This window comes from Rhineura floridana, chromosome 22, assembly GCF_030035675.1.
Source record: "Rhineura floridana isolate rRhiFlo1 chromosome 22, rRhiFlo1.hap2, whole genome shotgun sequence".
Lineage (NCBI taxonomy): Eukaryota > Metazoa > Chordata > Lepidosauria > Squamata > Rhineuridae > Rhineura > Rhineura floridana.
In genome coordinates this window covers 13,626,491-13,638,884 of record NC_084501.1, presented here as the reverse complement: position 1 = coordinate 13,638,884, position 12,394 = coordinate 13,626,491, and the positions used below count along the sequence as shown (strand labels likewise).

The 12,394-nt window shown below is 48.7% G+C and overlaps 1 protein-coding gene across 2 annotated transcripts in view; it reads left to right on the top strand.

The window, feature by feature from the left end:
- CELF3 (CUGBP Elav-like family member 3) overlaps positions 1 to 12,125 on the top strand; it is a 58,082-nt gene extending 45,957 nt beyond the window's left edge. For both annotated transcript variants that reach the window (XM_061606926.1, XM_061606927.1), the window contains 3 exons: positions 2,737 to 2,880; positions 3,259 to 3,401; positions 11,428 to 12,125. In XM_061606926.1, the coding sequence (XP_061462910.1) occupies positions 2,737 to 2,880; positions 3,259 to 3,386 (272 nt within the window). In that variant the 3' untranslated portion in view covers positions 3,387 to 3,401; positions 11,428 to 12,125. The remainder of the gene's footprint in view (positions 1 to 2,736; positions 2,881 to 3,258; positions 3,402 to 11,427) is intronic.
- The last annotated feature ends 269 nt before the right edge of the window (positions 12,126 to 12,394 follow it).

The following is a 12,394-nucleotide window of genomic DNA, read 5'->3' as shown; positions in this document are numbered from 1 at the left end:
CTGTCATCGTGCCTCAAAAGGAGCCCAGAGAGCAGATGTTCTCTCTCAGATCTTGTCCTAGGCAGCTCCACAGGCTTATGGTTTGCCTAGGTCCAGCTGCCAAAGTGACACCAGAGGCCTGTTCACCTGAATGTTCACTGAGGGCCAGTTGCCAAGGCAACAGCAGAGGCCTGTTATGTCTGACTGATGCTTGCCTAGGCCCGGTTGCCAAGGTGACACCATAAGTCCCCATTGCCCTAGGCAACACCAGTGGCCTGATATTCACCAGTGGCCATAGCAACACCAGGGCCTAGTCTTCACTGAGGGCCCGTTGCCAAGGTAACACCAAGGTGTGTCTCTCTCTGACATCTCTCTGTCTTCCCCATTGCCTAGGCAACATCAAAGGCTTGTTCACTGAAGTCCAGTTGCCAAGGCAACACTAGCAGCCCGGTGTCTCTTTTTCATCTTCTCCCCATCGCCGAGGCTTCTTGTTCACCCAGGACCAAGGCAACCTTGTAGTCTCCATTACCTGACGGCCAGCGTTCCTCAACCTTGGGTCCCCAGATGCTGTCAGACAGCAACTCACATCGTCCTCAGCCAGCGGTCAGGGATGATGGGAGTTGTAGTCCCACAGTATCTGGGGACCCAAGGTTGAGGAACGCTGGCTGTCGGAAAATGGAGACTACAAGGTTGCCAGGGGGGAGGCACTTAGCTTTGACAGGGAAGGGTGATCTTTAGCTGGCCCTTTAGACACAGGAGGCACAAGCGGGGATTTGAACTCTCAAACTTTGGCTTCCCAGCCAAGCTCTCCACCCTGCTGTGCTATACCAGCCGTTGGGAGTAACTCTTCGGAACTAATACTTGAGGCTCCAGAGGTCATGGGCGGCCACTAGAAAATAAAAGATCTCACAAGCCCACTGTGGGATTTGAACTTGCAACCTTTGGTTCTACCACCCATAGCTCTTCCCAACTAGGCCACCCTGGCTGCTGGGGAAACACCTCTTCGGAGGTCATATTTGAGGCCTTGGCTCCAAACACCTGCTCCAGGTGCTATATGGGAGTAGCTTCTACAGGCTCACCTGTCTCCCCAGGATGTGGTTGGAAGTGAGAGGCAGCAAGTGCCTTGCTGAAGCTAAGCAAGGTCTGCCCTGGCCTCTCACTGGATGGGAGACCACTGGTGAATCCTAGATAGTTATTTAGCTATTTTATTGATAAAATAAATAAAACGCATGCCACCCTTCAGTTCCATACTGGGAGAAAGGTGGGAGGGAAAGATGTATCTCTAAACAAATCCATAGGAAAATAACCTTCTCCGAAATAGCAGTGGGGGTCGACAGCTTGGGCTCTAGAGCAACGAGGTGGGGAACAACTATGGGCCTCCAGCTGTTGCCGGACTACAACCCCCATCATCCTTTGCTGAGGCTGATGGGAGTCATAGTCCAACAACATCCAGAGGGCACCCACTCGACAACGGCTGAACTAGCACCTTTGAAGACAAGGGTACAGGCATGGCAATGGATGGAAGGGGGCCACCACCAGCATTGCACCCTTGCACCAGACTTCTGATTTATTCACCAGCCTCAACCCTCATTGGCCAACTTGCCATCTGAGCCATTGATTGCAGGGGGAGTGCCTCAGTCATGCAAATAGCCTACAGCCATAAGATGGGCCCTACTCTCCTCTGTGCGTTCCCCCCCTTTTAACACCAGTGGCTAACCCCTCCACATCTTGCATCAGTGAGTTGATTGTGCACTATGCTGGATTGCATCTAACAAAAATGAACATCGGAGAAAAGCCGTTGAAATTAATGGACATGGCAAACCTAAGCCTGTTAATTTCAAAGGGTCGTCTCCAAGTTGAGCTTAGGTCAAGACAACACACAGTTTGTACGTCTCCTCCATCTGGAATTTCATTGTGAACCTTGACAATGGGGGGCTGCTGGACTCCCAACTCCCATCAGTCCCAGCCAGCCTAGCTGTGGCCAGGGATAAATGTGGGAGCCGTAGTTTAACTCTAGCAGGAGGGCCAAAGGTTCCAGCACCTCCGGTTTAGGGGGTGGAAAGGCAGGGCTAGACAGGAGTTGAGACAGCATAGATGCTGGGCAATCTGGTCTAGCGCCTCCAAGAGGTGAAGCACTTCTTGGCCAAATGATGCACTTGGAAGACGTGTGATCCGAAGTGGGCAGGCCTGCTCCATGGAGGCCACCACGATTCAGAGTCTCCATCAGGCTTACTGTTTCTTTTCACTGGAGTCCCTGAAGGTGTAAGGCAAGAACAGGGAATCTCACACCCAGGCACCAACTGCATCATGCCAGGCCTCTATAGGTGGCCCGTGGGACTCTTCCCCAGCAATTCGCTCTCACTAGCCTTGCTTCACACCCTCCTTGAGTGTTTTTGCCAGGCCTGAATGTGTCCTTGAAATCTGATAATGCTTCTTGCTTGACTGGAGGGAGGGGGGTGTGCGCATGTGTGTAGAAAGTAGCATACTGAACATACAAAAAAGTAAAAAACTCCATTCACTGCTCTGCCCACTTTTGCCGCTGGCCTTGCCCACCACTTGCATGCAGCCCTCAGAAGGTTGCCCAGAACAGAATGCAGCCCTCCGGCTGGAAAAGTGTTCCCTAGCAGAAGAGCGGTACTGGAGCTATCACTGTGTTTACATGAAGCAACTGCCTCATTTTTAGCATGTTCTCAACCAACTGCTTTCTCTCTCTCCTTTGCCCCGGGTTCATCATGCAACACGCCCGCCCATTCCCAGGCCCCGAGGGCTGTAACATCTTCATCTACCACCTGCCGCAGGAGTTCACGGACTCTGAAATCTTACAGATGTTCCTCCCCTTCGGGAATGTCATCTCTGCCAAAGTCTTCGTGGACCGGGCCACCAATCAGAGCAAATGTTTCGGTATGGATCGCCAAAGGGGGGGGGTAGGTATGGGGAAGAGGAGGGGAGATTGAAGTAGCCCAGACCCCCTAATCCTGGGGGAGATGGTCCACCACAAACTGCGGAAAGGCTCTCCACCTGCACAAGGCTCCACTGATATAAAAGCAATGGCAACCTTGCACAACAGTTTCCACACTGAGAACTCGAAACTTAATCTGCGATTTAAAAAAGAAACAAACCAGGAGTTTTCAGTAACGTGAATTTCTACTCACAACTCTTGTCCACATCGCTGTTGGCATTGCTGCGGGCAGCGCACGTGCTGCGAGGTCTCGGCAGGCCCCCTCACTTGCCCCCTCACCCCTCTCCTCCTCTCTGTGTCTCTCCCCCTCCCCACCCCAGGATTCGTAAGTTTCGACAATCCCGCCAGCGCTCAGGCTGCCATCCAGGCCATGAACGGCTTCCAGATTGGGATGAAACGCCTCAAAGTCCAGCTCAAGCGGCCCAAAGATGCCAACCGGCCCTACTGAACCACTGCCCATCAGGTGGGTGCCATGCTGGCTAAGGCGACAAGGCCCGGGAGTCGATCAGAGCAGAGAGAGAAGACACTGGGGGAGGGAAACTGGGAAATTGGGGATTCGTAGTCCGCCAGCCCTGCTGACCCATCCAACTCTTGTGTAAAATGCATTCCTTGGCTGATTGCAAGGCCCTGAGAAGGAAATCACAGCAAAAAATGCTCTCCCCCAGATGGAGTTTCCCTCCGCCTTGCCCACCCCAACGCCTTCCTATTGTAGCAAATACACTTTGTTCTGTGAAGGACCTTTCCATGCCAGACCTTGGGGTGAGGCCCCCTGCAGCCCCCAACCGGCCCAGAGAATTTTAAAACAGCAAATTATTAAGCTCTCTCTCTAAGTAATTTACAAAAAAAATGGTGCCGCTTGTTGCCAAGCTTCAAGACAAACCTGGGATGGCACCACTTTTGCCAGAATCCGCAAGCGAGCGCTAAGCCCTAGGACGGCAAAGAGGAACCTGTGGCCCGCTAGATGTTGCTGGGCTACAACTCCCATTATTCTCTGCAACCGTTCGCCAGGCTGAGAGTTGGAGTCCAACAACGTTTGGAGGGCCGCAGATTGCCCACAGCCCCTGCTTTGAGAGGTTCCACACTGCGGCAAAGGGCAACCATTATACTCTGTCCTCCGAGCCACAAGGGGACGATACAGTCCTGACAACTGGTCGTATTTTGCTGCTGAATTATTTCAAACTAAGTTTTAAGGGGGAAAAGTTGCAAGGGTAGGGAAGAGAAAGATTTGTTTGTTTTGACTGATCCTAGTACTTGCTGTGCCACTGCCAACTAACTAGGGGGATGGACTGCAGTGATTCCTTCGCCATACTCACTCTTTCTAGAGCTTTTTTTGTGTTAAAGTCACCTGTGAGTAAGGATGGAAGGCCAGTTCAATTCAGTTCGCATTTAAACCCGAATCTTATCAAATTTGCACTTTCCCCAACAATATGAGAACCGAAACCCAGCCATCCTCCCAAATGTGCACTTATCCGAATTCTACAATGCAGTTCCTCAACCCAACAGTGTTTACAAAAATGCATATATAAGGGGGAATATTCATGAAAATATATACAAAGATGCATTATATTCGGAGAAACTGCTTGCAAAAATGTGTACTTTAGTCCAAACTGCATACAAAAATGTATAGACATTAGAAAAAAATTAGCACTAAGACGCTAGTGACTTTTCATGAGGGTTTTTTTTTAATGCAAATTGCTGCAGAAATGTGGAGAACAGAATTTAAGATGGGGAAAACTGAGAAAGCTGAGAGGGTCAAAACTAACAGATCCTTCCATCCCCAATGGTCCTCCAAACCCTCTGGGGCAGAGTTTCAGGGCAAAGGGGGGAAATCGACAAAACCTGCCTCCCCATTAGCAGAGGTATCTGCTAGATCGGGGCTTGGGTCTCCCCCACCCCAGATGTTGTTGGACTCCAACTCCCATCAGCCTCAGGCAGGATAGCTAACGGACTTGGGTGATGCGAGCTGTGGTCCAGCAACATCTGGAGGGCCACAAAGGTTAGACCTTCCATGGACAAAAGGGCCCAACTGGATTCAGCCTGTTGTGTCTATTTCACATTCTCAATAAAATTGTTCCTCCCAGGATTGCAGAACCTGGAACCGGGAGCCCGGCTATTTCAATTTATCCTCCCCACCCCTGCAAAAGAGAGAAACCTCCCTGAAATATAAACTTCTGTGCCCCATTGCCCCAATATTTTAGGGCCAGAGGCTCGGTGGAGCCTTGCATGAAACAAGGGGCACGGGTGAACCTGTGAGTGTCCAGACATAGCACAATGACCTTTCCCATCACCCTTCTGTTCTGATTCACTGTTGTGTTCTCTCACTTGTGTGTGTGTGTGTGTTTTCCCACCCACAGCGCAAGATAAAATCTCTCCAGGTGCAAAGTCTCTTTGTCATGTTTGTTGCTGGTGGTGGTTGTTTTGTGTAGCGAGTCGCCCCAAGGAAATATATTTTGCACATGCAAGAGAGACCGAGTTTGCAATCTCCGATTTGAGTATTGGGGGAGAGTTTTCCTCCCAGTATGTTAGAATTTCAGGAGGCGATTCTGGGCTCTTCCTGCCATCAGTTATGGCCCATTTTCAACCTTTAGGGCATTACAAGTAGGTAGGACTCTAACCCCAAGGGGTTGGCAACAGTTTAAAGAGGCAACCAAGGCATTATAACCATTATTGTAAACAGCCATGCAGCCTAGTTGCCCGGGGCAAGGAAGGATCACCTCCAGCTGATTAGCCAGGAAAGCATTTTTAAAATTGGCTCAATTCCTGCCCCCCCCCCAAACCCCTGCTTTAAAAGGAAAAGTGGTTGAGTTTCAAATTACTAACAGAAATACTTTTGGACAGGTAAGGTTTGTTTGTTTGTTTTAAAGGAAGGTTAGTAACATTTGTTTGCAAAGCTGCTTGATAACTCAATAAAGGAAGATGATTTTTTTTAAAGGTGGAGGTTGTATGCCCCTACCACAATCCAACACAGACTTAGAATGAATGAGCTTTGGTTTGATCGTGTCCCACCCCCCCAACCCGTCCCCACTTAAGGGTCTACCACTTTAACTCTGTGTCACCATAAATAAGTGCTGGGGAATAGCCCAACATCCCGTGCAGCAGCTAGTCCTGTGTGTGACCTCCAGCATGTGTATGTGCAAACACAACACACACACACCCTGAGGCCAACGGATCCCCTTGAAAATGCACCAGCCATTCCAGAAATGGGAACCCTCAACAATACTGGCCATAGGTAGAATTGTACAAAGTGAGTTTATTCCAAAAGCACTTTGGGGGAAAAAAAGATATTTCCTGGACCCCAGACTGAGTACCAAATATATATTCTAACCTTTTTCTTTTTTGCTCTCAAGGTGGCTAAAAAACTTTCTTCCCTACCTGTTTTGTCTTCACAACAACCCTGCGAGGCAGTATAGCTTGAGGGAGAAAGAGAGGGCCTGGCTAGCCCCAAACTATCCAGTTGGCTTTAGTCATGCTGAAGCATGGATGAGGACCTAAGGGACCTGGGTTCATATCCCCATCCAGCCATGAAGTTCGTTGGGTGACTTTGGGGGCCAGTCACTAACTCTCAGCCTAACCTACCTCACAGGGTTGTTGTGAAGATAAAATGGAAGGGAGGGGAAAGAACCATATACACAATCTTGAGCTCCTTAAAGGAAAACTGGGATATAAATGCAAGAAAAAAAATAAATACAATGCCTTCTTATCTCTTTCAACGCGTAAGTAAGCAGTGTTGTTTTTCTTTGACTAAATGTCCTTTTTTAAAACCCTTACTGAAATGATAAAATGCAAAAAGAATTAAAATTTAATTTTCCTCACAACAACCAAAAAGTGAAAAAGAAACCAAATTCCCATTTTTTTTCTCTGCTGCTTGAAACCACGCCCACCTCCCTCCCTCCCTCGGCAGGGCGTTCCAATCATATCTTGAGACGACTCTGTTGCTAAGCCACCCTTCGCTGTCGCGGGAGACGTAGCTCCGCCCCCTTGTAAGTTGCATCCTATGGAATGAAAAAACAAAAAAAGTGGTTGTTATCTTTATTATTATTTGGAAAAAAACACGAACAAAACATCATGTGATCGGAGTTGCACTCTTCTTCTTGCATGACGTCTGTGTGAATTAGCATTTACTGGATGTGCCGTGAGTTTCTGGAACGTAGTTTTTGTTTGGTGAACTATTTCCCCAACCCCCTTCCCACGCCTCCCCTCCCCAGAAAGCCAACACACTCACACACACAAACACACAATTCCCCCCCATCTCTGCCTCCCACCCCAAAAAAGAGACTTGATTCAATTTTGAACTTCTACATCCACACCATGCATTTAAAGCACATGGCTTCCCCCAAAGAATCATAGGAACTGCCATTTGTTAAGCTCACTGGAAATTTGTAGCTCTGTGAGGGAAAACCACAGTTCCCAGAATTCTTTGGGGGAAGTCATGTGATTTAAATGAACGTTAAATGTACAGTGTGGATCTGCCCGTGGTATCACTCCTGCGGCCTCCTTATGATTCCAACTGTCCCCATTTTACACACCATTTCCCCCCCAACCCAAAACCCGTATTCATTCGGTCACCTTTAAACCACTGTCGTCACTATACCGCTGTGGCCTGTTCTCTTTTCCTGATTTTCTTGCCTGTGCTGTGTGTTTTTGCTCGTCTGTATGGTTTTGATCTCTCAGATGCATTGGCTGGTGGCTCCGTGTCATTGGTTTGTGCTGTTCACTCTGTGGGCGAATGTGTTAAAAAAACAACTGTCACATACTTACCCCATCCTCTTTCTCTCCCCCTCCCGCCACAGCCCCCTTCCACCATTGCCACACGGGGTTCCTGAGAATCACATGTATTGACACCATCTTAGTCCATCACTTGTCCCTTTAAACTGGTCCAGCAGCTAAAAATTAACACACGTAGGGACTAAGATTCTCTGCAAGACTTGTGTTCACAATACCCAAATTCTCCTAGTCTCTAGCTACCACAACATGCAAGTTCTTAAATTTGGGATAGGGGGGCCTGCAGGGGTGTAGTCATCCAGGGTCTCGGGGGGTGTCTTAGACCTCTTACTTTTTTCAGAGCAGGGTCTCAGCAGGGTCCCTATGTCTTTAGCATCCTGCGAGCCAATCAGCATGAAAGGGGTATGTGTTAGCCACTGAGATGAGTCTTCTAACATGCTTCCTTGTCCTTTCCTGCTGATTGGAGACAACCAGCATGAAAGGAGGTGAGTAACCAACTGAGAAGACTCTTCTCAGTAGCCAACACTCTCCCCTTTCATGCTGATTGGCTCCTAGGGATGTGGTGTTGTGAGGAAAGGCATTGACAAGGATCGCATTCTCAACCCTGCACTTCTGAATTTGCCACAACGTTGCTGGGGGCCTGGTGCCTCCCAGATGTTCATTTATGTTTATTATAAATAAATAAATATTTGATTTATTATATTTTTAAAATGTGTATCCCACTTTTCACCATATCAGTCAGATGATTTCTGATCTTACACGGCTTTTATTATAGGTATGATTGTTGTAAACTGCTTTGATAATACTTTTTTTCTTCTGAATGGCGTTATGCAAATATTTTTTATAAATAAATAAGATGAATAAAATATAGGTTTCAATTCAGTTTGCAATAAAAATATACAATGTACAAAATGTAAAAAATAAATTAAACCACCAAAAAAATATTTAAATCTCAGAAATTTAAAGCAAAGAATGCATTTAAATACACACACCAGAGAACCATTCATGGTGTAAAGGCCTCCTGAAATAAAATGGCTTGTTGGACCACAGCCCCCATCACTCCTGACAATTGGCAATCCTGGCTGGGGCTACCGGGCATTGAATCTGGAAGGCCACAGGACCCCCATTCCCGTCTTCAAATCCTTCCCAGAAGATTCCCCAACATCAGACTTGAGAGCAAACCCATGGGATGGCAATTAAAGAAAGCCTCTCTGAAATTAAGACATTGCATGGGGGTGTGGAAGTCACTGTCAACAGATGACGAGAAGCAGCATAAAATTACAATGGGAAGCGGGCCCTGGCGCAAAATTGCGTAGGGCCTGAGCCATAGTTTTCTTGGGCTGCATAATGAGGGATTTTGCCCTATCTCCAACCACCCCAACCCCCAATGAAATACAACCTACTCCACAACTGCACCCCAAAAAACCTGGTGTGCATTTGATTTGGGGTTGAGGCAACGGACACCAAGTCCTCTCCTCTCATGCGGCACAGGGGGGTCTCCCCCAAGCCCCATGGGCTGTGCTTGCCATTCAGCTGCCAACTCCTCTCTGCCTCCCTGCCCCACCCACAACATACACAGTCCCCCTTTACCTGCCCACCCTGACCCCCATCTGACTGCACGCCTGCCTGTCGCACCCGCCCACCCACCCCTCTCTCCATCCCTTCCCATCCTTCACCTGTTGCATGAGCCCCCCTTTTCCCTCCTCCCCTCCACATCACCTTTGGGGAACCTGTTTGGTACCACCATCATCACCACTGCCATCCGTCCAGGAGATTCCCGACTGGCTGTTCCATAGCAACTGTTACCCCCTACGGAATCTCCCCTGTTGATGAGCTGCCTGGCCGGTGGGCTGTTCCGTAAGCAACAATTTCTAGCTTCCAAAGGCCTATCATTACACCTTTTCTTTTCTTGTTGCTGTTGTCGTTGTCGTGGGGTTCTCCTGTGTTTTTGCTTCCATTCTTTTGTTGTCGTTGGTGCGTGTGTATGTCTCTATTTCTAATTGCTAAAAAAAAAAGCATTGTGGGGGCTCGTGGCTAATAAGACCAGATACCCTCAACGATGGGCTCCACAGGGCAGTTCTTGGGGTGGGAGGGTGAGAGAGAAGATGATTGCCATTATTACTACTACTACTACTACTATTACTCTCTTGAACGACCTGAACTTACAAGTTCTGAACAGGGTGGTTCATGACAGATGCTCTGGGAGGTCACTGATTGACAGGGTCGCCATAAGTCGTAATCGATTTGAAGGCACATAACAACATCATCTTGAACACTACAGATAAATGGGTCGTTAAATGCTTCCACCATTCCCGTGGCTGCAATATTCTTAAAGATCTTTTCCCAATGGCGAATGCAGGCGTGGGGGACTTTTGCCCCTCCAGATGTTGCTGAACTGTCTCTCCCATCAGCCCCAGCAAGCGCGACCAGTGTGGATGGGAGTTGTAGTTCAGCAACATGCGGAGGGCCAAAGGTTCCCCACACCTGGTCTAGTGGATTATCCTGGCAGCAACCTGAGGTTTTCAGTGGGGGCAAGGAAGCCAAAGAGAGTTTCAAAGGTTCAAAGGGAGGGGGGGAAATTAAAATATTCTTAAGACCAAACCAGAGTTCAGTGGCAGAGATTTTTAAAAAATGACAACTCCCCAACCACTATTTAGAGGAGTGTGTGCACGCTCATTGCTCTCTCTCTCTCTCCTCCAGAGACACACAGGAGCTATAAAACATACATTCCCGAGAACAGGGTTCTGTTCCCTTTCCTGGAAGAAAGCAAAAATGTGGAAAGTCCCAGCAGGTCCCAAACAGGGTCGAATTCCTTCTCCGCTGCCATCTTGGCATTCTCCGTTGCCCTCGAAGAGATGGCAAAATGGCAGAAAAGAGCTAACGGTGATCCTAAGTGGCTATCTTGAGCCAGGGGGACTCAGTTTGCTGGAATCCTGGGACTGTGTCTTGCATGCTTTGGAAAGGTTGTGAAAAGTTGTCTTTTACTGGTCTGTGGGGAAGCAAGGCTCAAGCTTTTCACTCCCAAACAACTGACACCTATTCTACAGAAGCTTCTAGAACAGGAGTGGGGATACTCTGGCCCACGGGCCAAACTCATCCCGCCCAAGGCTCTAATTTGGCCCATGAGCCTGTTCCCCCCCCCAAAAAAAACCATACCGACCCATTCCACACATATCACGTGACATCAGGTGTGCACGTGGCAGGGTACAGATGTGGCTTCAAAGGAACACAATCAGAATTGTAAAGTTAAAACTGCATACAAAAATATGTACATTAGGAGAAATTCACACTAAAATGTTGACGAGTTTTCTTGAGGTTTTTTTTTAAATCGCAAATTGTAACAAAAATGCGAAAAACGAGAAGTGTAGAGAACAGAAATGGATGGATTCGTCCACCCGTACTTCACCGTCACCACCCAAAATCTACTAGTTTGCCATTTTTCAACATGGCCACATTGCTTGGCTAGAGAAGGACTACCAATAACCCTCAACAACAGCATGCTCCTTTGGTGCAAGTCACAGGGGCAGGGCCTCTGCAGCCAGGGGGAGGAGCCTCTTTCGCGGCACCCCAAGTCGGAAGGTGCCAGCCATCCGGGCATGAAGGAAAGGGGAGCAGGTTGGAGATGTTGAACCCAGGGTTCCAATCACACCGCCCTCCTGCCTTTGCATGTCAGACACCTCCCAACCTCTGCAACCCAGTGGGAAAGACAGACCTTTAATATGCGTTTGTGTTCTGTTTTTATTTCGTTTTTGCCTTCCCTTCTCTAGGTCTGGAGCTTAATGGAGGAGCAAAGCCCCCCTTGATTCGCTTCCCCTTTCCTCTTACTCCCCCCCTCTTCCTCCACTTTTCCTCTTCCTCCTCATAGATCATAGAAAGCTGCCCGTTCTCCGAGCTCAAGGGCCACCACTTTCCTTGCTGGCTCAAACTGGAAGAATCCTCAGCTGACACCAATCCACTCCTCTTTGAGGACAGCTATACGATCAGATGGGCTCACCGTATATAAATCCTTCTGCCACCCTCCCCTACTCCCTCCCTCTGACCCAGCTGAGAAGCATGCACTGGAGTCGCCAAACAAATCAACCCTTACCCAACCCATGAAAACCCCTCCTTTGGTGGCGGTGGTGGTTGTTTAAGCCACGGACGTTTGGACCCCAAGATCTGTTTGCGGGGGGAGGATTATATCCTTTTGGATGAGGCAGACTGAGCAGAAGACATTCCTAGAAAGATGGGCTCAGGACCGACCCAGATAGGAGCCCCCAAGCACACCTCTGGGGGTCCCTCAACCCTTTTCCTCTTGTGCCCAGCGGATGTAAGGTCGCAGGAATGCAGGCCGCGGAGCCAGAGGCATGGACCAATGGAAGATCTTCAGGGTGATAGACCTTTGGGGATTAGAAAATAATTCACCCTCCAACTGATTCCTGATGCTGGTCTAGCCAGCTTCTAGGAGCTGCCAGAGCTTCCTGGGCTGGGGAAGGGGGGAGAGCGAGCACAGGAGGGGATGCTGGCAGACCCATATCCCCTTCCACCACGTGGGGGCACAGGGTGAGGGAGGGGTGGAGGGAATCTGAAAAAGGAGGAAAGAGAGAGGCTTGAAGGCATGCCAACTTGCTTTTTGTTTTTGCCAATCTTTTCTTCCCGATCAAAGCTGCAGCTTGCCAGCTTTTTAAATATTACTATTATTTCGTTCCGGTGGGGTCTCCTGTGTCTTTACAGAGCATTTCCAAAGCTTCTGAG